This window comes from Candoia aspera, chromosome 2 (assembly GCF_035149785.1).
Source record: "Candoia aspera isolate rCanAsp1 chromosome 2, rCanAsp1.hap2, whole genome shotgun sequence".
In the NCBI taxonomy this organism is placed as follows: Eukaryota; Metazoa; Chordata; class Lepidosauria; order Squamata; family Boidae; genus Candoia; species Candoia aspera.
In genome coordinates this window covers 215,550,382-215,578,168 of record NC_086154.1, presented here as the reverse complement: position 1 = coordinate 215,578,168, position 27,787 = coordinate 215,550,382, and the positions used below count along the sequence as shown (strand labels likewise).

General features: G+C 37.3%; 1 protein-coding gene across 2 annotated transcripts in view; it reads left to right on the top strand.

Annotated features, from left to right (window-relative positions):
• The window catches only part of KCNN2 (potassium calcium-activated channel subfamily N member 2), an 80,228-nt gene that overhangs the window by 40,417 nt on the left and 12,024 nt on the right, over positions 1-27,787 (top strand). Inside the window, exons 1-4 of one of the 2 annotated variants that reach the window (XM_063295329.1) lie at positions 5,815-5,909; positions 6,471-6,612; positions 23,907-24,017; positions 25,332-25,459. In XM_063295329.1, coding sequence (XP_063151399.1) covers positions 5,884-5,909; positions 6,471-6,612; positions 23,907-24,017; positions 25,332-25,459 — 407 coding nt within the window. In that variant the 5' untranslated portion in view covers positions 5,815-5,883. Of the gene's footprint in view, positions 1-5,814; positions 5,910-6,470; positions 6,613-23,906; positions 24,018-25,331; positions 25,460-27,787 lie in introns of those variants that run through there. The other variant, XM_063295328.1, reaches the window with a different exon arrangement.

The window sequence follows — 27,787 nt, the reverse complement described above, 5'->3', positions numbered from 1 at the left end:
AAAAAAATTGCTTCCTTTTAAGTGTTTTGTTGTGTTTCCAAAACCTGATTCTTTCTCACTCAGTTTTTCCCAATTAAAATATGCTGTGATTGATATATGCTTGTTTTTAACCTCAGTATTAATTGAATCACAAAATTTTAGTTGTTAAATAATTTCAACATGCTTCTCTATTAAGACCTCTAGTAATCTTATACATCACAAAAGAGGCCTGCAGTTAGTTTGCACCAAATGAAATCAATTAAATCCAAACTTCCTGTGAGCAAAATTCCTTTCATAGGATGCTTCAGATGGAGGAAAAAAAGGAGGAAAGCAAATTTTGCTGATTCTGTTCTATTCCATCAATAACTGTTCTAGATAGTTGGAAATCTTCTGGAGCAGTGCCAGAGATGGTTATGGAAAATGCCAAGGGAACCAAGGAGCTTCTGCTGGATATCAGGATCTTGTATAGATTGAAGATACTCTTCACAACACACCCCAAATGGTGCCATTTGCATAGATATGTTCATTTCTGATTATGCAGGGTCAGCCCCACTGGTAGACCCAAGAAATCAACTCTTCAGGAAGGCTAAAACTACTTTTATTGAGGTTGGCTATAATAACAGAATCTTGCAAGCCTGATTGTGTGGTTCATCCTCCTCCTCCATATAGTCCAGCAAGTTAGGGAGGCATCTGCCTGAGCCACTTCTGAATGTATCTCAAAGGATCCTGCATATCTCCTTCAAGGTCATCTTCCTTACTCTCTACATGCAATCCTGACATATATAGAAATATTTTAGAGCTCTGTGTATTTTAAAAAGTGGCATCATGAAGATTAAGGGGTGACACAGTTGCTTAAGCAAGGTTAATTTATAACAGATTGTATTGGAAAAACATAGGATTCAGGCATGCAAACTAATAATTCCAATATAAAGATATATAACTTAACAATAGTGGAGTGATGTAACTAGCATCTGTGTGGAGGGTGAAATTGGCAACAGGAGTACTTATGTGGAATTAAATGGAAATAGATACTAAAGGTGTTGAAAGGAGAAAGTATGGGTAGCCAGTGACTGAAAAAAGGAGTCAGAATAAATTACTAGGAGAAAGTAAGATGTTTCCCTGGATATGAAGAACAATTTTGGAAGGAAAGAGTCTGAGATTAGGGAGTGGGAGGGTTCTTTGTGTTCCAAGGACTGGACACACCACACTGTAGCAGATGTGTACACAATGCTTTATTGCAGCACACACCTTCCCCAACAAGAGGCTATTGCTCTTGGTTAACTCCACCCTTCTAGGCCTTGTAAGTTGATATTGCCAGATAAATACACATTTAATATTCAGTCCTTTATACTCAACCCAACCTCTCTAAGTCTGTAAAGTGCTGCCAACACAGCTGTTGCCTCCTTCCAAATGTTCTTGCCCTAGTTGGGATGAGATGCTGCCTCAGTGTGGTTGCTCCTTTTCTGGTTGCTGCTGAGCTCCAGGCCAAGCAGTGTTGCTTTTGAGAACTCCAGCTGAGCTCCCAAACCAAGCTCCAGGCAGGAATCCCACCAGGATAGCTTCCCATAGCTTGTAGTCCTGGCTGATAGCCCTCTTGCCTGCCTGTAATAATTGTCAGTCTCCAAACGTTGCCTCCCATTTCCCTGTCTGCTAGCCATTTTCTTTTCTCCTACTCACCCATGTACACTCTGTCTTAGCGTTTGCTCTTGTAAGCTAAGGGCCTGGGTGGGGTGAGGCTGCCTCTGGACGTCCGCACGTTCCTGCAAACACCAGGGTGTGGTCAATTAGCCAGGCAGCTGGAATTCCAGCATGCCAGTAAACTTGTATTACTTACAAGTTTGCTTGTAAGTAGACTTGTAAATGAATGAAGGCATGAGGCCATCTCTCAGGTTTCTGGGGCTGTAAACTTTTACAGCCCTTTGGGGAAGAGCTTGAGCTGTGCTGAGTCTTGGAGAAGTGGGGTGGGAAGCATTTCCGCCTGGCTGCTGCTGTTTTTCCCAAGCACAGACAGCAATCCCAGCTTCACTTTCCTGATATTAGGAAAACAAATGGATGTAAGCGAAACATAATAAAGGACAAGAGGAATATGTAGGGAGCAAATAAAACAAAAAGGGAAGGAAAAGAAGCCCCAAACTGAAATGTTGAACAAGGATATTCATTCCCTGAGTGAGCATATGAGATGGTGGGAGGAATCTCTGTGTAGACAACTTAAAGAATAGCTCTTTGTATTCTTCATTTACAAACTTCCAGAAAAACTGTGGCTCCCAAAATTCCACATCTGCTGGCTTTTCACACATGGAAGTGCTTCCTGGATGATAATAGAGGAGAAGATAGTTATCAAGCTCATTTTTTCCCCCTGAAGCCAAAACAACCATGTTAAAGTACAGAAAAGGCTGAGCAAGCTCCTAGGGAAAATGAGGAAATTGCTTAATTGTGAGGGAAATTTAGTCTTGTTGGTCACCAGTGTTTGAGGACAAAGCAGTAAACATAATGGGATATCTCTTTAGCAACAGAAACAGAGGGAAAAGAGCAGGAGGGAGATTCACAATGTTTATTTTGTGTGAGAAAGCTAGGCTACTGTTTGGTGCAAAACATTTCTATCAAAAAGAACCAACAATGGTTCTGTCCCTTCAAATGAAGACCCAGGCAAACCTATAATGTTGGAGAGCTTATCAGAAGGAAGCTATCAGAAGGTTAAAATTGTGTTAGGCTGAGCGGTAACCTTTCTTCTTTCTGTCTTAAGCAGGAAGGTAAAAATTAACCTGCTGCTAGAAATGTGACCTGACACACCTACAGAGCCTGGTAGAGATGGGTAAAGTTGTCAATTTCAGTTTCTATCAGTGTTTTATTTTTCCATATATTTAGATTGTTCCATTCCTGACCTAGTTTCTGGTTTAGTTTTGGTTTTGAAATTTGCATCAGAATTTTATTGTTTTCCCCACCACAACAGCTAACATTATTTGGAAACAAAGCCTATGCTTTGCTTTGCCTTATTATAAGATTGAATACATTTGTCCCTTTCCCTTAATAAAATTATCATTTGGGTTAGGGCTGAAAGAGAGTAAACTTAGGTAGTGTTGCTTACAAGTTTACATAATTACAGTTTTTTTGTAATCAATTAGCCTATTGTAATGCATTATATATTATTTTCATGAAGATGAACATTCATGGGAAATCAACAACTACATTTCAGGAAAATAAACTTACTGGAGGGCTGGTGACTTTGGATCACTAATGCAGGATTTGCCTTGAATATGACTTGGTGGATTATATTAATTGGTTTTTGCCCTTCTCAAGGTAAAATGGAATGGAAAGGCTACTATTTTTTAAAATGTGGTGTATCAGATTACTTCATAAAGCTTAAAGCTATCTTAGCTTAAAGCAGCTATCTGACCAAACATTTATCTGTCTCTAATCATTACCAAACCAATGCAGAACTCTGGAAACAAACAAGTACACAATTGTGGTTAATTTTTAAGAAATAGAATGTTAATGTGTAAAAGCCTTCATTTTTTAAGACTAATTTATTTTCAAATTCTTCATAAGCAGTCATTTTGTACCCTCTTCAGACATAATGCAGTTTCAGGAAAAGAACAATTGGTTTGACATATTGTTGTCAAATGCCAGGAGTTCTATTCCTACTATTCTTTAAATCCAATTAAAAATAAGATAAACAATGGGCTACTTTATTAAAAGGTACAGTTATTTTAGACAATGTAACTATTGTATCTTAATTCATTGCCTCTGAAAATATATACTAATTGTTTTTAAGATAATTACTATAAATTGAAAATGTAGCCATTTATAATGCATTCAGTATCCGAATGAGATATTGTTATGTTGTTAGCTTTCAAAAACATTATTCATTATATATTTTATTCTTCATATAGCTGAAACGTTTTATTGCTTCATTATTTGAGTTGTCCTTTAACTTTTATGCTGTTATGTGGTGAGAAAGTCAGGCTGTTTCCTGATCACTTTTGTGTCTTGCTTCAGTTGAAATTATTTAGAGTCAAGGGTTATTTTTCACCTAGCCTTACTGCAAGGCTGAATACTGAACAGAAAAAGAAAAGTATTTTATAATACTATTTAGAACTTGTTTTCCAAGTCAGCCTAAGCAGTTTTTGCAATTTTATTTCTACATTAAAATTTATTTATATTTATGTGCCCATCTTCATGGAATGTTTGACAAGTAATTTACCCTAATATTTTTTTTGTATATTGTTTTCTTTAATATACTCATTTTTATGCTTTGTTTATTGGAAAACTATGTTACAAAACTCAAGAATTAGCAAAATTATGGCTTTCCAGTTCACTGTGAATTATTAATATTAAAAAGTGAACCAAATTTGAATAAAAAATTTAAAAAATGAATAAAAGAAAAGCCTTATTTTTCCTGTTTTATATCTGAGATGCATAGTATGGAGCCATTACACATCTTTGTGTACAATTGGTAGATACACGTACACACATCTGTTTATTGTGTATTTAAAGCTCAGTAGAAGACATAACAACAAGGTCTATCTCAAAGGTTGTATAATTTTATGCTAATTATTGCTGCTTTAGTTTCGGCAGCTTATCAGTGCATAAAGTTAACAGAAATGAATAATGATTTCCATACTTCTGCCTTTAAAAGTACTTGATGCATTAATATAACTTTATACCTCTAATGACCATCTAAAAAGTGGCAGATGATGACTACCAGTATCAAGAAAGAGATCATGAATATAACTACTGATGCTTCTTTATTATATTTTGTTATTTTGCCACACTAAAATACTGTATAGACAATATAATGAATGTCTAAAACTTACTGGGGTAAGCTGAGGTGCATTCAAATTCTGTAAGGCAATGTTTCTGATTTTTCCTTTATGTCAACTATTATATCTTCATTATATGATTAAAACAATACATTTTTATGAATCACATGTAAGCCAGCGATAAGGAAAACAGCCCCCGGGAGCACCATGGCATGCTTTACCTGCCAGATGATGTTTATGGGTTCCAAATATATTTTCAGAAATGACAGAGGGGCTACCTACATTATGCAAAGACCTAACTCGCTGGAGAAGGATCTAATGCTAGGAAAGGTAGAAGGAGAAAAAGAAGAGGACAACAACAGCAAGGTGGATGGACTCAGTTACAGAGGCAATGAGTGCACCGTGGGGAGAGCTGAAAGATCAGGTTAGGGACAGACTGTCATGGAGAAAATCTATGTGGTAGCTAAAAGTCGACAATGACTTGTTGGCACATAATTAATCAATCGATCAACTTTGGAAAGATATTGACATTATAACTTGAAATCTCATAAGAATCCAGCTAAGCATATTGATCTTGCAATATTTGGGGCATTTTTAATATTTAAAAATTAATTTTTATTTTGTCTTTTCCAGAATTGTCTTTTGCCGTTTCAGGAACACTGATTCTCTCACTATATTTCTCAAATATAGCATTGGATCTATCACACATTTTTATAAAGATTGGCTACTATGAAACTCTTTTTTGTCCCTTTTGTTGTAACTGCCAGGCAACAATTATTCTGATAAACCTTGTGACAAACCTGCAACACTTAAGTTGCACACGGGGAAGCTATTGCTACATGAGTACAAGCCAGATTGTATACAGTCATATTATGATCAGATCAACACATCTGCTGCAGAAGGCATTTTTTTTCCCATGGTACCAGAAATTCCACTTGCAAGTCTGGTTTTGGAACTGTTTAATGTATAAATGTAACGGTTTACTTGAGAAAGGCAGAATTACTATTAGAGTCAGTTAAATGCTGTTTAAATCAGTCATATGAAATAATTCATAGTAAATAATCTCTGGCATTGCTTTGCGTTGTAGCTGAACACAACAATTTGATCAGACCATGAAGTTTTGTGTTACTAAATAGGGATACACATGGAAGAGTCATCTGAAGGACACTGGTAATTAAGACTGTTCTGGTCTCAAGCCATGCCCAATGGTGCTTTCAATGATTCTGGTACTAAAATGTGATATAGTGTTTTCTTTTTAGATGAGTGTATGTGTATATGTAATATGTATGTGTGTGTGTACTTATATTGTCTGAGTTGCATATCTTAATACCAATAAATGCTGTATGGAGATGTTCTTCGTTATCTGTTCTGGTCCCTCTGCATTTGAAATTATTCAAGGCTACAAAAATGGCATGTTTAATAATAATATGCTATTATTTTTGACTGATTGCTATTTTAGAATTATTTAAATTGTTAAAGAACTTTTTTTCCCCTCCTCTAACAAGAGATCATCATCATCAAAGTTGATGGCAACAGATTATATTTGGCAAGCAGCTCTGCATATAGAACAGGAAGCACTAAGTTAGTGCTCAATGTATTTATTTGTTTCTGAGCCATGCCACAAAGTATAGAACTTGTTTTTCTTTCAGGTAACAGTAATATCCTTGATTCTTTCTGAACCAAAAAGTACTGCTAAAGAAACTATAGTAAAAACCATATTCCTTTCTTTAGGTATCATGATCAACAAGATGTTACTAGCAACTTCCTTGGAGCAATGTGGTTAATTTCAATAACTTTTCTCTCCATTGGATATGGAGATATGGTACCTAATACATACTGTGGGAAAGGAGTTTGCTTGCTTACTGGAATAATGGTGAGTGATTCCAGCTTTAATTTCTACATGCCTTCTCAGTTTGAATCATTTTCAAAATGTCTGCCCTGCCTTTAAAACATGAATTATCAATACAAAACTGGTTATGAAATCTTCAGTTGACTCAAAGTTATAAAAGATGAAAGATTACCTGCTAAAATGTAACCTAAACTGACTTTGTACTCACTTTGATTACTTTTGAGTAGCTAGGTATAAGATTGCTATAAAAAGGTTCATACCAAACAATATATTAAGTATGCTGCATAAAGCAACTAATTCCCTTTGAATTTTATTCTAAACTGTCATTTTCCTCCTTCCTTCCTTGTTTTCCTCTTTCCTAAATCTCTTGGAAAGGATGGCAGATTTAAAGCATTAATATTCTAGGAGAGAAGTTCAAACCTCCCTGCCTTAAATGTAGATATCCCAGTCTGGATTAAGATCTCATTTGTTTAATTTAACATAAAAACATAACAGAGTCAGCTGTTGAATGCTATCTAATTAACGTAAGTGGCTTTTGATCCTAAGACTTCCCTGAGGTCCACCACAGGGATTTAGTTCCTATTTTTCAGAAATTACAGACCATTTCATTAGTTAGACTGATTGTCATTCTGAGAATCAAATATCTCATCCATTAACTATATCATTATAGCTACTACCACCTATGTTGCTTTCTCTTGTTTCACTGGGAAATATGTGTAACCAATAAATTTCTTTGTACCAATTCATCTGTTATTATTGTGTACTAAATACTGCGCACTGTAACAGTGATAAAGGCAAATGTAACCAAAGGAAAGGGATTGAAAATGTGACTATAATGCCATTACATATCATGGTGGGCAACATGTCTGTGGCTTGAAACTGGGCTTGGGTGGGGGGGAATAGCACCTTTGGATGGGACTCTCATTTTTGTAATTTATATTCAACTTTCCCTCAAACAAATATAACTCACAATGGCTTGAATTAAAGCTAAGAATTAAACCAAATGCTTCACAGACAGAATGAAAACAATTAGAAAATAAAACATAATGAAACTTCTTTCCTAGCTGAGACAAAAGTAGTGTTACAGAATGATGCATCATAGCATAATCTGTCAAATTATTGGAAACCCATTTTTGGATTGACATCCACTAACTTCCAGAGCAAAATCCAGAGTAAGTTCAGATGTTGAGTGCAAGGCATGCAGTGGCCCATACAGAAGAACTGAATCTTAATATGTCCCGGGTCAATTAATTTGGGATTTTAAATGTGAAAAACAAATTAAATCTGGAAACAAAAAAATGGACAGGGTTCTGAAATATTTCTTTTATAAAAACATAACAACCTTCCCAGAAGTCCTGGCCCAGCCCACTTCGATGCTGTATCACTGCACTATCTACTACAGTCTTTGGCAGGAAGATACTATAGTATGGATGCAAAATGTGGTCTATCTATGATAAGCTTTGGAGGCTTCTTCCATCTCCTTTTCTTTACGTATCAAATGCTTTATATTCTAAACCTGCAGGAAGAGTCTTAAAACACTCCCCCTCTTATTTTTCAGTGTTTATGTAATGCTGTAACTACAGTAGTAGTTGATATTATTATTATTATTATTATTCAGATTAAAATGTGATTCCAACATTCTCTAAGAAAACTATGTTTCTGAGATGTAATAAGTATCCTGAATTGCTTGTGAGTTTCCTCAAGAATCTGTTTCATAAACAGAACAATAACACTTAATTTAATATACTCAACTTTCATGGCTAGAGGGACAGGCTGTGGAAGAAAACTGTTATTCTCAATAGCAGGTAGGCAACTGCTATGGTTATCTAGAGGGTTCTTATCTAAAGGATAGCTTAGAGATTTTTAGTTTGGATTGCGCTGTGCTTCAAGTAGATTAGTTAGACATTCATGTTATAAACATTTTTCTGTTAAAATACCAAGGCATGCCCAATATGATGTTTTCCCTCATTATTATTTTGTTTTACATATATAATGTAGGGTTCCATTGTTGAATAGGTTGATTCAACAATGCTTTAAGTGGTAGTTAAAGTTGTCTGTTGGATAAAGCTAGAGCTGCATATACTGTATCTTCTGACGAGGCTCCCAACTGGTTATGCTTGCAAAATAAGATACCCAAATAACATTGACTTCAGATCTATGAATCCTTGATTATATGAAATGTTTAAGCAAGACTGATTTCAGCCAAGCTTTGTAGCTCAGAAGGATTATTTGGGATGAGCTCTTTCCATAGTTGGTTTCCAGTGGATAAAATGGATGTCAGCATCTGCCAGGCAGAAAATTTTTCTATCACTTTTTGCCCTACCAAATTTAATTTAATTTAATTTAATTAATTAAATTTGCTTCAGGAAAGGATCGTTACCTTGTCGTGGTGCTGGAGCTTGAGCACCTCAATGATGCCATGAGATAAACCGTGAAGGGCCACCCAAGACAGGAAGGTCATGACAGAGAGGTCAGACTAAATGCGATTCCTGGGGAAGGTAATGGCAACCCACCCCAGTATTCTTGCCGTGAAAACTAAATGGATCAGTACAACCAGAGATATGTCGGTATACCATCGGAAGATGAGACCCCGGTCGGAAGATGGTCAAAATGCTACTGGGGAGGAACAGAGGATGAGTTCAACTAGCCCCAGATGTGATGACGCAGCTAGCTCAAAGCCGAAAGGACGGCTAGCGGCCGACGGTGCTGGTGGTGAACGGTGAATCCGATGTTCTAAGGATCAACACACCATTGGAACCTGGAATGTAAGATCTATGAGCCAGGGCAAATTGGATGTGGTTATTGGTGAGATGTCAAGATTAAAGATAGACATTTTGGGTGTCAGTGAACTGAAATGGACTGGAATGGGCCACTTCACATCAAATGACCACCAGATGTACTACTGTGGACAAGAGGACCACAGAAGAAATGGAGTAGCCTTCATAATTAATAGTAAAGTGGTTAAAGCAGTGCTTGGATACAATCCAAAAAACAACAGAATTATCTCAATTCGAATTCAGGGCAAGCCATCTAACACCACAGTGATCCAAATATACGCCCCAACCACAGATGCTGAAGAAGCTGAAGTAGAGCAGTTCAATGAGGATCTGCAGCACCTGCTGGACAACATGCCTAAAAGAGATGTTATCTTCATCACAGGGGACTGGAATGCTAAGGTGGGCAGTCAAATGACACCTGGAATTACAGGTAAGCATGTCCTGGGAGAACAAAACGAAGCAGGGCATAGGCTGATAGAATTTTGCCAAGACAACTCACTCTGCATAACAAACACTCTCTTCCAACAACCTAAGAGACGGCTTTATACATGGACTTCACCAGATAGACAACACCGAAATCAGATTAACTACATCCTTTGCAGCCAAAGGTGGCGGACATCTATACAGTCAGTAAAAACAAGACCTGGAGCTGACTGTAGTTCAGATCACGATCTTCTTCTTGCACAATTTAGGATCAGACTAAAGAGATTAGGGAAGACCCACAGATCAGCTAGATATGAGCTCACTAATATTCCTAAGGAATATGCAGTGGAGGTGAAGAATCGATTTAAGGGACTGGACTTAGTAGATAGGGTCCCGGAAGAACTCTGGACAGAAGTTTGCAACATTGTTCAGGAGGCGGCAACAAAATACATCCCAAAGAAAGAGAAAACCAAGAAGGCAAAATTGCTGTCTGCTGAGACACTAGAAGTAGCCCAAGAAAGAAGGAAAGCAAAAGGCAACAGTGATAGGGGGAGATATGCCCAATTAAATGCAAAATTCCAGAGGTTAGCCAGAAGAGATAAGGAATTATTTTTAAACAAGCAATGCGTGGAAGTGGAAGAAGACAATAGAATAGGAAGGACAAGAGAACTCTTCCAGAAAATTAGAAACATCGGAGGTAACTTCCAGGCCAAAATGGGTATGATCAAAAACAAAGATGGCAAGGACCTAACAGAGGAAGAAGAGATCAAGAAAAGGTGGCAAGAGTATACAGAAGACCTGTATAGGAAGGATAACAATATCGGGGATAGCTTTGACGGAGTGGTCAGTGAGCTAGAGCCAGATATCCTGAAGAGTGAGGTTGAATGGGCCTTAAGAAGCATTGCTAATAACAAGGCAGCAGGAGACGACGGCATCCCAGATGAACTGTTCAAAATCTTGCAAGATGATGCTGTCAAGGTAATGCATGCTGTATGCCAGCAAATTTGGAAAACACAAGAATGGCCATCAGACTGGAAAAAATCAACTTATATCCCCATACCAAAAAAGGGAAACACTAAAGAATGTTCAAACTATCGAACAGTGGCACTCATTTCACATGCCAGTAAGGTAATGCTCAAGATCCTGCAAGGTAGACTTCAGCAATTCATGGAGCGAGAATTGCCAGATGTACAATCTGGGTTTAGAAAAGGCAGAGGAACTAGGGACCAAATTGCCAATATCCACTGGATAATGGAAAAAGCCAGGGAGTTTCAGAAAAACATCTATTTCTGTTTTATTGACTATTCTAAAGCCTTTGACTGTGTGGACCATCACAAATTGTGGCAAGTTCTTAGTGATATGGGGATACCAAGTCATCTTGTCTGCCTCCTGAAGAATCTGTATAACGACCAAGTAGCAACAGTAAGAACAGACCATGGAACAACGGACTGGTTTAAGATTGGGAAAGGAGTACGGCAGGGCTGTATACTCTCACCCTACCTATTCAACTTGTATGCAGAACACATCATGAGACATGCTGGGCTTGAGGAATCCAAGGCTGGACTTAAAATCTCTGGAGGAAACATTAACAATCTCAGATATGCAGATGATACCACTTTGATGGCTGAAAGCAAAGAGGAACTGAGGAGCCTTATGATGAAGGTGAAAGAAGTAAGTGCAAAAGGTGGCTTGCAGCTAAACCTCAAAAAAACCAAGATTATGGCAACCAGCTTGATTGATAACTGGCAAAGAGAGGGAGAAAATGTAGAAGCAGTGAAAGACTTTGTATTTCTAGGTGCGAAGATTAATGTAGATGCTGACTGCAGTCAGGAAATCAGAAGATGCTTAATCCTTGGGAGAAGAGCAATGACCAATCTCGATAAAATAGTCAAGAGCAGAGACATCACACTGACAACAAAGGTCCGCATAGTTAAAGCAATGGTATTCCCCGTAGTAACATATGGCTGCGAGAGCTGGACCATAAGGAAGGCTGAGAGAAGGAAGATAGATGCTTTGGAACTGTGGTGTTGGAGGAAAATCCTGAGAGTGCCTTGGACTGCCAGAAGATCCAACCAGTCCATCCTCCAGGAAATAAAGCCAGACTGCTCACTTGAGAGAATGATACTAAAGGCAAAACTGAAATACTTTGGCCACATGAGAAGACAGGACACCCTGGAGAAGATGCTGATGCTAGGGAGAGTGGAGGGCAAAAGGAAGAGGGGCCGACCAAGGGCAAGATGGATAGATGATATTCTAGAGGTGATGGATTTGTCCCTGGGGGAGCTGGGGATGTTGACGACCGACAGGAAGCTCTGGTGTGGGCTGGTCCATGAAGTCACGAAGAGTCGGAAGTGACTAAACGAATAAACAACAACAAATTAAATTTGATGAAGAAAATTTGCTTTAAAAATTTATTTGAAAGAGAGTGAGGATTGGGGTGAAAATTTCATGTGTGGAGCATGATGGTCTTTGCATTTGTTTAGTTACAAAGTGGACATAAGTTGTCCTTTCTAGCATTGCACAGTCTTCTCTTTTGCAAACTACAGTTTCCTTGGCTTCTCATGCTTCTGATGTGTCCCAAGGAAAGACATCATAAGAGAACTTTCATCTTGGGCTTTCTCAAGATAAGAAATGTAGACGTCAAGGAGATTTCAGAGTGATAGAATGAAATATAACAGAAAACAATGCCACACCATTAGCATTAGCACTAGTGCTGCCCATCAAGATAAGCTCAAAAATATCATCAATGAAAATTTGAAAAGAATGAACAAAAGGCCTGAGAATAAGATAGAAAATTGCAGTTTTGTCATGGCATTAAATTAAACTATTTAGTCCTGCCCAATTCATACACAGGGTAGTGTGTCAGGTCTGATTTAAAAGGAACAGGTGTGTTCATGAATGAAAAAAAAAATTACTCCTTATGAATACGCCTTGTAACTTCATTCCTCTTAATTCTCAGAATTAAGAAATGGGTAAGTAAAAGACAGAATGTGAATGAGCAAGACAAGAGCTTAACACCAGATCCTAAAATGCACTTTAAAAAAAAGCAATAATAACAGAACATCATCCTACTTTGGATAACAGCAGGACAGGCTGAACTAAGACTGGTGCCTGGGCATTTTGTTTGGTGCATAGTTTCCTGTCCAGTATTACCTCATGAGAGCTTTATAAATCAATCTGAACCAGAGTCTTTCTGATTTAGATCCAGTCTACTACATCACAATACCTATCAAACTCTGGTAACTCTGGGACACTATAGCAAGTTGCTAACAATGTGTACAACAGACCTTTGGAATGGTCCAATGTCAATAAGAAAGCACATTTGTTTCTTGAATAAAGAATAGTTGTGTTAACACTGCATTATCTCCTACCATAATGGAAAATGAAAGATGAGAGCAGATTCTGTGTAGAGCATTAGTAGAGCCACTAAAAAGAGAAAAGATTTGTTAAAATAATTTTTCTGGGCTATGATCAATCTAGGAGAACTAGACAAATGGAAGAAACTCTTTCGGTAGAGCAGAATTAGGTAGCAGTGGGTCTGTTCATACTTTAAATTTGATTTGGAACTCATGGATTCAGTACCTCCCTGCTGTTTATTAAAGGAGCCCAGCTTTCTTCAGGCTTCCACGTGATCTTGAAGAAAGATATTGCTGCTTTAAGGAATTCACTCATTAAAGTGAACATTATTCTTAAAACAGAGGCACCTTTTTCAAATTCACACAAAAGCCTAAAAAGGGGTCTACTTTAATGAACAGCAGAGATCTGCTGTACTCACATGATATCTGAAGCATTTCTTTTGAATGATGTTCAAAGCAAGTGTAGTTCTAATTGGAAAGAGGGATGGCTTCTAATACAAGTGGCCTTAAAATAAATTTAACACATTTCTATATAATTAGGCTATTAATAGTTTAAATGTCATGATAATCCAAAATGTCATTTCCATATAATGAGACCGTATGTCTTTGATGATCAGATCCTAAATAGCTATCTCAAGTTTCTCTTGTCTGAGACTTTCCAAAATCTTGCAGTTCACATTTGGAGGTAGACTCAGCCTGATAATTATTGTGTTTATAGAATCATTTAATATAGAAAGTACAGTACAAGACAAAATTATCCCTAGTAGACAGAAGTAACAGTGCAGGTGACTTGCATATTAAAATCATAGTAAGAATCTTTTCTCTTCTTGACCATCTCAGGTAAGGCAGTTACAGGAAAACGTCCTGTGTTGAAATGTCCTGTATCTTGTAGGTAGTTATAGCATGTGTATTATTGTTCTTCACTCGGGCTTTGCTATAAGTAGCTGCAAAGTCAAAAGAAAAATTGTTAAGTCTATTCAAAAAAGCAAAACATTAATATATTTTTAAAAAGCTCTGCCATGAGTTGATATGACTCGTATTTCCAGATAGTTCACTGTTGTTTTCCTCATAGATATATAATCACATGCTGCCCCATGAAGAAAGTCCATGGTCCCATAAGAAACAAAAGTAGCCAGCAGGGTCAAGGATCTAAAAGATGATTTGCAAAATAGCATGGACAGTCTTCTGAGTTTCTGAGACATCTTAATCTAGCCCAGTGGTTATAAAGCAAAACCTAGGGCAGCGTTTAAGTGATTTAAACCAAGATCTTCACTGTGGCAACACTAGGGTTATATAGTCATTCATTTCAAAGAATGATGACATTTTTGAGCTAAATAAGCAAGACTGCAAGACTCATCATTAAAATATAAGTTTCCCCCCCCAAAAAAGAAATTACTCATATTTCTTAAAAGTGGTATAAGTCATATGAGAATCATTGCTATTAGAAAATCTTAAATAATGAAAGAAACATTTTTATATGTTAATGAAACAGAAAGAACTTCACAATATTTTCTCAGAGAAGCCCCTCTCCCCCAAAAGACATGACTAGAAAATGATTGTTTAATGCAGGCCATGTTTCTTTCTCTAATTAAATAAATGCATAAAAAAACTCATTATTTTTTTTCATAGATTGTACATGCCATTCTTATAATGACACAAGCTTCCTGGCCTAAGTTTCATGGCAGACTAGTGAACAGTATGTTAGAACTATGAACATACAGTATACAGTATATGTCAGCTTTGTGACTATTTGGGAAGAAACTTTACAGTTTTTTACCCATGTGCATGAACTACCTATAGTTAAATGGAAAAAAATGGTTAGTGTCCTTACTGATTGAGGATTTTCTTTTAAAATTTAAGTTTTCCTTCCCATCATATAATTTTAAGCTTCTTGGAGCAAATGGGATGTGTGATGGTTTCATAAGCTTTAAAGAGACTGAAGATGAAGTCTTCTTATAAGCTTGGACTCTTAAAAGCATGCCTATGCCAGATACTGTCCATTTGTACAGACTGAGTTTTAGGCATCATCTAAGTTTCTGTCTTGAGGATTATTTTTGTCCTGTAGGACAGTCCTTATCTTTTGCAGAACAAATTCCTCACATAGCCCAAAGAACCTCTAATATGCAGATGTGTTATTGACAAAATGATTAAAGCTGATTTAAAGCTACCAAAAGCAGAAGGAACATCAAAAAATGCAAAAGTAACTGTGAACAAAAACAGAGTTGGAAGATCAAAGCAACAGTGATGAAGGAGCTCTCTGTTCTCTGTCCCTAGTCCCTGTTTCAAGAGAGAAAAAGGAAGTTTGTATCATCCAGTTGTTTTCATTAGATGTACTGTACTTGAGCTAGGTTGAAACCTCAGGTATGAGAATTCAGGGAGACTCTTTTTCTTTATTAGATGAGAATATCAGCAGCAGACGTCAAAAATATTATACAGGATATTTTCTGTGCCTTTCCATAACATCCGCCTCAAAGATGGATTTTCCCCTCATTATTGCAATAATAGCTTCATATGGAGATTCTTTTCTCTCGGATGAAACTCTTGCTTCTTGTTATGAATTAGCCGGTCAGTTGGCATCCTCCTTGTGATCTTGAAACAAATGGAATACCTGTTTAAATTCTTACAGGCTTTCCGTTTTACAGTATAGAAAGCAGCAGAAGGGCTTCTGTGCATTTTTGGTGACAGCTGAATTTCCCATCACTGTCTGCAGAGGGGACCTACTTTCTCCCTCACTGGATCCCAAGGGCAATGAGCCAGAAATGGGGCAGCTGCATTCTCTCAGGCACAGGCAAGTCTAGCAAGACATGTGGGAGGCAGGAAGGGATAAGAATTTGCCTCTTATTCTGCTAAGCCCAATGAGAGGCCTTAAAAGGACAAGGTTTGGTTACATGTCCCAGAGAGCTATGAGGAAATGAAAACAATCATTTTGCTATCTGGGTAGGTTTTCTTTTCTTTTTCTTTTTTCTTTTGGTTCCTTTTGGTTAATCTCAAATAGAAGGCAATTGACAATTGTATTTTTTTTTGCTGTTAACTAATTTATCAATTTTTATTTATTACTCCTAAGAATAATATTAATAAAAGATAAGATAAGATACGAATAGTTTAAAAATCAGATATAGTATTCAGGCGACCAGAGAGTAAAAAATCCATTTGGAAGGAAAAAAAAGGCTCTTTAAATGAAATTATGCCTGTATTCTTGTATTCTTAGGCCTCTGCAGCTTTGTCAAAAATCAGATGTAAGCAGATAATTTAAATAATGGGGGAAATAGAAAAAAATGGAATAAGAGGTGAGAAGGAGGGTGTACAACATATTCGTATGAGAGAGGAATCAAGTATACCAAACTGCTATAGTTATTGCTTGAGGAAAGCATACATATTTAAATAAAACAATATTTGTAGTTTTTCTTTTTCTCCTTGGAGTCCTTTGGTTCCAACTGAGTCCACCTTATAGAGTTGGGTTTAAGTGTTGAAGCTGCATACAGTGCTATGATACTGTAGTATTTGGACAAACTTATATCTTAGCCAAACCTCTATGTGTTTAATCAAAGGGTTTGGTTTCTATGATGTGTTTTTCAGGGCTTCTAATTTTCAGTCTTTGGCTAGACTGGTCTACATACTTCTTTGGTTCATTATGGGCTTGGTAACATTTTAACAAAGGTGTTGTTTCTCCAGAAGTTCATTAGTTACTATTGTGGCAACTATAGCAATCATTTATTCAAAATGCATTTCTGGAAAGTACACTATGAGAACTTGTGTGTAGTTGGGGAGAATGGTAAAGTTCAAAAAGAATTTGCATGTTCCAAAGCTCTTCCCTATATGAAAATGGCTTCACTGTTACATGTTTTTCACACAGACAACTGCTTTTATCAGGCTTAAGAAAAGATCTAACATACATTAGTAGTAATAGTACATACTTTTTTCTAGTGTGGCTGATCAGTACTTTTAATCAGGTCCTTTTCTTATTCTACGCCCACGCTTGGGAGGTTTGGGGTCCAAATTTACATCAAACAAATCTCCATCAGCATTTGCCATCTTCAAAATACAGACCTTTTATTTTTCAAAAGACTGCTGGATTTAAACCTGTAGCTGTTCGGGCTGTCTGCACAAACTCCCCTGCCCCTGCAAAGACACGTCAACGAGGCTTGCGCATGCCCTGGCACGTGCCCAGAATCGTGGGGGGTCTGAAATGCCCGGGCATGTCCTGAACAAGACCTAACCTCTTTTTTTACTAGCAGACACAAACCCACATGCCCAGAATCGTGGTCCTGACATGTACCCATAATAAGCACCACGACCGGATGCTTGCTGCCTGGTTGATTGTTGCTTGTGAGTATTTTAATTCCTGTTAACATTCCTTGTCTTTTGCCGTAGGCGTGGAATAAATTTTATTAAGGCTGTGCTTCAAACGCTTACATGTACATGGATTTGAGGGTACAATTGGCAAAATATGCGCCTTTAGACTTTTTACAAAGGTAAAAGCCAGCTGTGGTTTTAAAAGGGCTTTTTTTCCTGCTTTCGAGGAAGTGATTTTAAAAAAAGGGGTCAAACGCAGGCCGGGGCTGCCTTTTAGGGGATCATTTTCCAGTATTCGAGGCACTGATTTTTAGTGCTACACAAAAATTAAAAGCATCATTAGGCTATTATTTTTTAGATCACAGGGCACAAAGTAAGGGTTTGTTTTCCAAAAATACAGGGCTGCCTAGGCCTCTGTTCACTTTACTTAGCTGTTTTGGCTTTGAACGCCCATAGAATCAGGCTAGGGGTTAATCTAATCACGTACCCAGGGCCCGGACCACCACACCTTCCTTGACGGGGCTAGGTTCAACATGCCTCATCTGATTAGGGTTATGACCTCGTGACTCATGCTTTTCTTGATGGGGTTAGGTCCCACGTGTCATATCCGGCTAGGGTTATGACCTTGCAAGTCCTGCACCATGTGAGGGGAGGATTATGCACATCACATCTGGGGAGGAGGGCTATGCACGTCATATCCGGGGGTTGGGGGCTGGGCACGTCACTTCCACTTAGGGTTGTGACCTGGTGACGCAAGCACCATGTTGGTTTGTTTACTTTGATGACATCACTGATGATGTCACTCTGATTAAAAGTACTGATAAGACACACGAGAAAAAAGTATGTACTATTACTACTTACATTTCTCCAACATGCTAAACTTGAATAGTGTTAACCTTGATAGTACACAGTCGACTGGTTTGGTTTATGATTTGATTTTTGTATGAGCCCTGAAAATTCAGTAATAAGGTTAACAGTGTTTTGTTAGTACTATAAATCAGGGCCGCAACTAAGGGGGGGCAACTGGGGCATGTGCCCCGGGCGCCACACTGGTGGGTGCCAAAATGAGTGCTGGGGGGGGTGCCAAAATGGGCGCGGAATCCATGTTTGCCCCGGGTAACACAGACCCTAGTTGTGGCCCTGCTGCAAGTGATTCATGATTGTGTGCGTTTTTAGTCTTTCTAGAAAAGAAAGGTTTTATATATTATTTGACACTGTTAAAGTACCAAAATGTGCTAGAACAGCTTTTCCCAATTTGGTGCCCTCTCTATTTTCTGGATTACAGTTTGCACAATTCTCAACCATTAGTGGTGTTGTCTTGGAATTTAGGGAGTTATTGTCCAACAAGCTTGGAGAATACTAAGTTGGGTTACAGTATGCTGTTCCATCCTGATACACTGAATAAGATGTGGTGCCTTTGAAATGGACAGCAGAAAATATGGTCAGCCAACTAGAGTTTGTGTTAGAAAAAAGAAAGTAAGATAGTTGAGCAGATTCAAAATGAAGTCATCCATTTGTAATAATCTATAAAAAGATTTTGCCTTGCCTTTGGGAGCGGTAAGTGGTAAACCTGGGAAAGTTTTTTTTTTATCCCCACAACATGTGAAATAGGTTGGATTATGAGGGAAGAACTGGCCCAAAGTCATTTAGTGAGGTCTATAATCAAGAACTGTAAATTTCTAGCAGTAATAGCAGAAGAACCAGTTACCCAGAGAAGATTTGTTCAAGCAAACATTAGAAAACCATCTGTCTGGGATGCTTTAATTTGAGTTCTTGCACTGAGGAGAGGATTGGATTTATGACCTAAATGAGCTCTTCAGATTCTATGATTCTGTGATGAGGGATGGTGGGAGTTTAGTTCAGACCAGTTGGAGAACAACAGTTTCTGCAACCTGGTGCAGATGCTCTAAGGTACTCCCAAGAGCTATAGCAGTACTGTGTTTAGTGTTTGGGCCAAGAATATATCCAACCTATTCAGGTGGATAATCACTGGAAATTGGTCTTTAATCCTAGAAAAAAAGACTAGAATTCCTGTACCCTGACCAAAATATATCATGTGTGTTTATAGTCTGGTTTGGGAAAAAAGGAACCAAGATAAAAGTACGAAGTAGAACTAATGTAGAATAGAGGTTAAGGTGTTGGCTTGGGATTAGAGAGGTCAATTCCTTCTTGCAGAGAAGTATGGAGACAGCCTTGAAGAAGGCATGCATTAGGAAAACATGAACTTAGCCTGGAAAAACAGGAAAGGATAAGGAAGAAACTCAAGGTTGCCCCATCTTGACTTTCTTTGGTATGAGAGGGAGACTGATTCTCTACTAAGCTCATGAAGATAGCCTAGCCTGCTATTATTTATTTATTATTTATTTATCATATTTTTATTACCACACATCTCCCCCACTCGGGGGACCCTAGGCAGTTCACAATAAAGCAAAGGCCCTCAGTTATGCTTTGAAAGGTACCACAATCACCCAGTAGGGCAGCCTAACTGCAGTTGCTTCACTTTTGAGAGTTAATAATCAGATACTTTGTAGAAATAATGATATTCCCTCTTTTTCTGAACCTTTTTATTCTTGCAACTGTTGGGGATACCCAGAATGTGCGGTTGATTCCTCTAATGCTGTCTCTAATGAAGCAAAGCATAATCATTTGATCTATATGACCAAATCACCTCAACACCTTTCTTTCATGTTGATTTGCATTCAGTCCACATTCAACCAGCACCCATTCATTCTTGACCCTACTATTTTTTTTTTCAGGCTAATTTCTGAAGTACCTAATTCCACTGCAATCATGTTACTTTTATGTCTCCTGACATATTCAGCTCTTACTTCCATGTTACAGAGTGGACGGAATCACACTGTTGTTATGATTGTTCAGTCTTTTAGTCTATTCTGATTCTTTGTGATTCATGTATGCAACCATTATTCTCCATCCATCTCCTCATCTTTAGTAAACATTCAACAGGGATGCTCATATTCAGTTAATTGCTCTAGCTTTCACCGTGTATGTATAATCTGTAATTGTTCAATTCATTCTACCTTTCAGAATGAACAACCTTGGTCTCTGATACATTAACGTTCAGACTCATACTTGTTGCATCATAAAATCTACTTAACAATCAGCAGTATTCATAGGGGATCAAAACAGACAAGATGGTTGTTGTGGCATTGGGGTTGAAGCCCCACCACTTGGTATAAGCATGCAATATCAACATAGGTAGAAAAGGAACAAGATTTGGATTGCTATGCTACAGCTACCATTTTGTCTGTTTTGTCTCCTCCAGAGATGATACTGCTAACATTTGTTGCAGATCATTTAGGTTCTCAACTAATCACATAACCAAGTCTATAAAGCAATATTACCTTAACAGTCATAGAATAGGTGCTAAGGTAAATATTAGGGAGAGATAAATATGTAACTAAACCTATTTAGCCTATTTTAAATTATGAAATTAAAGCTGAATACTTTAAAATAAAACAATCCTCACAAAAGGATCAACTAAAACCATGATAAATGACTTTTCATGGTAAGAACCTACACTGATCTCCACTGAAACCTTTGGGGACTACATAATTGAGAAGGACACAAATCAATTCATGTACATACCTAAATTCTCTCTCATACATATTCATACATGCACCTTTTATTTATATTTGTCTGTTGGGGCACCAAGCCAACCTCCCAAAATGTGGAGTTCTAGCTCCAGTTTAGGTGCAGCCACTAAAAAGACCCTTTCTCTTTTCCCAGACAAATAAACCTCTGCCTCCTTGGGAGACAGGAAAGGACTTCGTCCTAACATCTTAGACAACAGGCAGGCCAATATGGAAAGAGATAGTATGTAAATGTATTCTGTTATCAACGGAAATTTTCAAAGCTTGTGTATCAGTTTTAGTCTCTTATTTTAATTTGTTTAATTTTAGTTCACAATATGACACTTTTGAAAGTTGATAAATAAAATGGTGCTTTCTTTTTAGATAATTGAATGAGATAAACTGTACAAATAGATTGATTTTATTTATGTATTACCACCAACTAGTATTATGTAGACATGAAATTATATCTATTTGGTATCAACAAAAAAGTGGGTTGAATAAATGTAGCAAACTTTCTGCACTGCAACATACATGAGTGAGTATACCTGCACCTGCACCATTAATGAAATGGAAAAATTGAGATAAATCATAACTGTATGATAAGAAATATTTATATCATGTTGACAAAGCATTTAGAAATGTTTTGATCCATTAATTCCTAATCACACATAGGTTTTACACATGTTTTAAAGCCCACAAGACAGAGCTTCAGTTCAAAAGGTTTTGTCCCAGTCCAATATGGTTTTGAGCATAATTTTTTTTAAAACATATGTCCTTAGTTGGATGAGAAACTGTGCAATCTGCATAATGCCCCAGTCTCTGGGCAAGCAAGTATGTCTTTTTTACAAAGCTAAAATTTTTAAGAGCTACTGTTTCTATTCTCAAATACTGAAATGAAATTTAAATCCAATTGCAACTGTGGAAGCAGCTTGTAGCATTGCTGATCATATTGTGTTTCCCTATATGTTATTGTTCCCCTTGTTCATAAGCTTGTATTATGTATAATAAACTGACACTCCATCACAACTAGCAAGACAATAAATATGTCCATTAGGTACACACTGACTCATGTCAGGTATTGTCCTGCTTTTTGTTTCTGCAAATACTGTATAGACTTTTCCAAATATGAATGAATATAAATGCATATCTTCTTCTGAAAATAGGCTGAAACTTGAAAGTAGTTGAATCAGTCTATACTTTGCATGAATTTGGAAACTGGTAATTGGGATTATACTGGAGGCTTTAAAAGAATCCTTTCAAAGAAAGCCTCATTCATACATTAGGAAGTCATAGTCAGTCTAAGTTTGAGCTTGGCTTAGTTTATTATAAGCCAAAAGTATGCATGGAAGAGCAAGGCTTTGATTCCATCTATCTGATTCATAATATCTGCTCCACAATTGATTTAAATTATGAAGCTTGGATTTATGGCAGTGGTGCTGAGAACATCCCTTTGAAGAATAAATGCCACACTTTAGAAGAGAATATATGTAGCTCAGTGTTGAACTGTGGAGTCCCTGATACTCTCTGAGCTTGGCTGTTTGCTTGCAGACATTTCATTACCCGACTAGGTAATATCATCAGTGCTACTGAGTGTGGGGTTTGCTCCCCGTTTATATACAGGTAGCACCAAGCACCAAGAACTCCACATCCACACTCTCCTAGCTTACTATAGCTGGGAGTAGAGTTGGGTAAACAGGGGAAGAGGCAGCAGTAACTTTTAAAAATATTATCTAACTTTCTCCATTGACAGACTGGTAAAGCAGACTAGAAGGAATTTATAAATGAGCACATGTTTAACCTTTAGTACAAATGTATTTTTCTGATTGTTATTGAAAATCACATAAATCTGAAATTATGTTATGGAGCCAGATATCCAAATATTCACTAAAATATAAATTCCAGCCCAAAAGTGGTGTATGCTATCCCTGTAAATGATTATAAATGGAATGACAGATTACCCTCATAGATTGTACAAGAACAGATTGCACAGTATTTCACATTTCATGGCTTAATTAGATTTAAGGTAAGGCTTTTATTAAAGTCAAAAGATAAAGTTTAAGCAAGCCATTGCTTTTATTGCATTTGTTCCTAATATGATTGCACTTTCTCTGTTAAGACACAGTGATCATATATTATGAATCGGCTCAATTATATTCATTATTGGTGTAGTATAAATGTTAATGCTGTTTTGAACCTGAGAAGCAACTTATTTTAATGTCCAGAACTATTTCATGTTATAAGGACATTATTTTATGTCCATATTAAATAATGCTTAGGAGAGAAAATTGAAAATGGCTAATGTCTAGTAGGGCATCAATGGTTATTTATAAATGTTTGTATATCTTATTATAAATGCCAAATCCATACACGTGTACCGAGTTCTTCCAGAATCTTCTTTCTCAGGCTGTATTTTTTCTACAGGACCTGTAAAGTTCCAGTTTCTTTCTTACACTTTCCAATATTTAACTTCCAGCTGAAAAACCACTGAAGCCTAGGAAGAAAGCAGTATTTTCCATTCTTCGTTCCCTCATTCCTTCTAATTATGGTTAGGGAGAAAGGCATAAATACCCTGACAATTATCTGCTGTACCATTCTCCACTGTAAGAATCAGTGTGGAGAGGACATAAGAAGGAGAAGAGCTGCAGATGGGCTAAGAGAAAGAAGAAAATTATAATTACAAATTCTGACTATGACTTCTAGCATAGAATTGTATGGAATGGAACCTCTGGTTAACATTATATAACTAAGCTGAATCAACGTACTGCATTATCCAAATTAATAGCTGAAATGATCCCCATCCCTCTTTCTGTCAATTGTATTTCCTTTGTATTTCCTTTTATTGTGTTTATTGTGTTTTCTTTTATTGCTGTTTCCAGGGTGCTGGTTGCACTGCACTAGTGGTAGCTGTGGTAGCAAGAAAACTAGAACTTACCAAAGCTGAAAAACATGTGCATAATTTCATGATGGATACCCAGCTAACTAAAAGAGTAAGTTATACACAACCATTTTTGGGTACTTTTCTAATGAGGTCTTGTTTAGTTCTGCTCCCTGATCAGAATACTAGGGACTGAACTTGGAAGGTTGAATATTGAGTTTCTAAGGTTCAAAGGATCATGTCAACCTTAAGTACAGGACCCCACAGCTTGTGAGCAAAACCTTCTACACAAAAAGAAAACTTTCTGTTCTTCTATTCTCCCATCTCTCCTTCCTTCTCCCTCTTCCTCCTCTTCTTCCTTACCACAGCTTTCTACTGAAAATTACCACTGAAGGCACTTACAATTTAAAATAATGTAAAAAAAGAGCACACATTAGAAAACACCAATCATACAGTCATAAATGATAGTGTGCACAAGGAGCTGAGAGGGCAAGGAAGACACTCCTGACTCCTTGTTCCATCTGATGATGTGAACCACTGCAATCCACTCTGTGCATTTGATCCAGTGTGGTAGATTTGAAGATGTTGTTATGGAATGCTGGCTGTAAGTCTCAGGGCATAGTCCAAAGACAAGCATGAGGTTTATAGGTGACATGTGAATATGCTGGCTGAAAATAATTTCAACTAAGTACATGTACTGAGTCTATTTCTGTGTAGCAAGTACATAGTGTTATGTCTGAAATGTACTTTCTGTTTGCAGATAGTATTAAATACCCTTTTAAATGAAAGTGTTTGGAAACATCAGTTAATATTTTACTCTTCAGCATTCCAACTTTTAATTACAATCAGTTCTCTAGAATTGTGTATAGAACATGTCCCAAACCTTTAAAAGGTTTCGTCTTTTTTTTCCCCATGGAGAAAAAACACTCCATGGCAACACAAGATAAAGGAGAAATCCCTCCATGTGAGGAAAGAGGCAGGAGGTCAACATATTCGTCACACAAGGGTGTCCAGGGTATGGTGAAAAAGGCAAGGTGTCAGCCACAATGGTGCAGCCGAAGCTCCAACTGGTGTGTGTGTGTGTGTGTGTGTGTGCGAGAGACAGAGAGAGACACTCATAAAAAACAAACCGAACTTCAATCACATGCCATCATGTCCAACATCTTGATTTTTTTTTGATCCTTACATCTATACATGTATAAAGCAACACGTGATGGCAACAGATACTTGTTCCTTGAAGAACCAGAAACCATCAGAAGTAAGAAGAGTCGCTCTCATTCCAAGAGCCATCTGCAATGCCTGTCCTCAGAAGCAATTTTTCCTGTAAATACTTATGATAGAAAATATGTGCTAGGAAAGACTCAGAAGGGATGCGACATGAATTCAGCCATCCTGATGTGGGGTTTGTTTTGTTTTTGTGAAACAGGTGAAAAATGCAGCTGCCAATGTACTCAGGGAAACATGGTTAATTTATAAAAACACAAAGCTGGTAAAAAAGATAGACCATGCAAAAGTAAGGAAACATCAGCGCAAATTCTTGCAAGCTATTCACCAGTAAGTACTTCTTTATTTGTCTGTTTTGCCCTTGCTAGGGTGCTGAGATAATGCTGCTGGTTTGGCTTCCAGGCAACTGTCCCAAATTGACTTTCTGTTTACTCCATTTATATGGTACTGCATCAGACACTGAGAAAGCAGGTTTCTTTTTATGTAATGGAACTTCCTTCTCTCCTCCTCCCATCTCACCCCCTGATATGCCCCAAATCTGCTCCAGAAGATCCTGTCCTTTGGATCAGATTTTGGGCATACAGAGTAGAATAGAGAGCGGGGAGAAATAATACGTTGGCAGATTCCTTTTTGCCAACAGAATGGCATGAATGGACATTACCCTTTATCTCAGGAAGAAAATTATTTTGGATCTAAATATGAATTTCTCCTGAAAGCAAACAAAAGCAAAAGGAACTCTCCCGCAGATGTCTGCAGATGGATATGCATTCATATGAACAACCACATCTGCATAAGAATTATGCCTACAGCTCTAAAACCAAAGTTGTCAAAGGTATGGCATGAATATATGGTGGTGGGAGATGGGAAAATGAATGGAAATAAAGTGGACATGTTGCACGCATCCATATCCCATCTGGTCAGATCCATCCACCTGGAACTTTACTTGGAACTTTTCAGTATGAATTATTTTGATTGTTTAAAAGTAAATGCATTTCATATATGTGACTATTTAGATTAGAAGCGGTGCTAGTACATTATATGACACAGATATGAGTATCTGGAGGATCATCTGATGATTTAGTAGGAGGCGTTAAAATTGAATAAATAATATTGGTATTAACTATCAGGAGATAGTTAACCACAATCAAGCCACCCAATATTTTAATTATAACCATTAAAGGTTCTGGCAATGTACCAATTACATTTCGTGAGTGAAGGCTGTGATCTTTGAAATGACTAACTTATTTAAAAAGTAATATTGCTACAATAAGATTTATACTTGATTTATACTTGATTAAAAAAAGAAGAAAGCTGTTGGTTCCACTTTGACATCTCAGAACATGTAAGAACAAGTTTTGAGGTGGAAACTTTGGAAACCTCAGGATCCTTGCAAATATGATAAAAGCAATGCATGCTCCACATTATATTTCTGTCTTATGGCTGTTTTTGAGAAATAGTCCATCACATTTTTTTCAGAAATGGGTACCACCAATAGATGTCCATCCTAATACCAAAATCTTGGTGGGCAGAAAGCCTTGGGCTCTCATGTTTCTATATGACAATCACACAAAAAAAGCTGTTTTAAATGATCTTCAGTTGTGCATAAATATCTGGACTCTGAATCCTAATATTAACTATGAATCATTACAAGACAGTTATACAACTGTGGTTTGAAACTGACTCATTTCAATAGATCATACTAATGTTATTAACAAGTTGGATACCCTTAAAAGTGGTTAAGCAAAAGTGAAAGCAAAAGTTTCCAATCTCTTCATCATGGCTGTGCGGACCCTGAGGCTCACTGTAATGTATAAAGCTAATTTACAGTTTAGCGTTAAGTCTAAATAAATCCAGTAAACAGTAAACATTTGTTTTCTTCTTCTTCTTTTTTTCCTTTTACTACATCTAGGGTAAGAAGGGAAGTGGGACATCTGTATATTGAGCATTTCGATCATGGCTCTCACTATGGCAGGCGTGAATATAGTCACATATATTATACCAGAAGTGAAGGGGAGAGAGGTTTTGTAAATGTCTTTTCTTCTTGTGCTATTGATTTGACCATATTAAATGGCTGTAATAGTATTTACGTTTCAACCTCAGTGGAGTAGAAGAGGCTGAATTAATCAATGGTTATTTAATATGTTCAAACAAAATTCAATATCTACAAATATTCATTCAGCTTAGTAAACATGGGGTTCAATGATGCTGTATATAGAAAAGGACATGATAATAAAATGAAATATGCTTTCAGAAATATGTTTCCAGGAAATTTTCATTCCTTTAAAAATTTTTTCTTGAGAATTATAATCCAGAAGACCTATTAGAATTTGTTGCCTTTTCTTCAGTTAGTTTGGAGGGCAAGAACTTGATATAAGAATGGCAAAATGTAACATATTTGAGCTCAGATCACATTTCACCGTAGCATTCTGTAGTCGTGCATGCTTGGAACTAAGTTCTGATGAGTGCCCTGGACATATTTACCACTGGGATGTAATCCCCAGAGAGAGCTAGCAGATGATCAGTCTTTGTGTATCATTACATTTAATGCTGGTTGAATCCACAGCAATAATTTGCCCCCCAAATGGAACAGGATGGCAATTAATTGCCACACAATTTTTCTTGTTCAATAGAATGTAAGTTTTTAAATTTGTTTTCTAA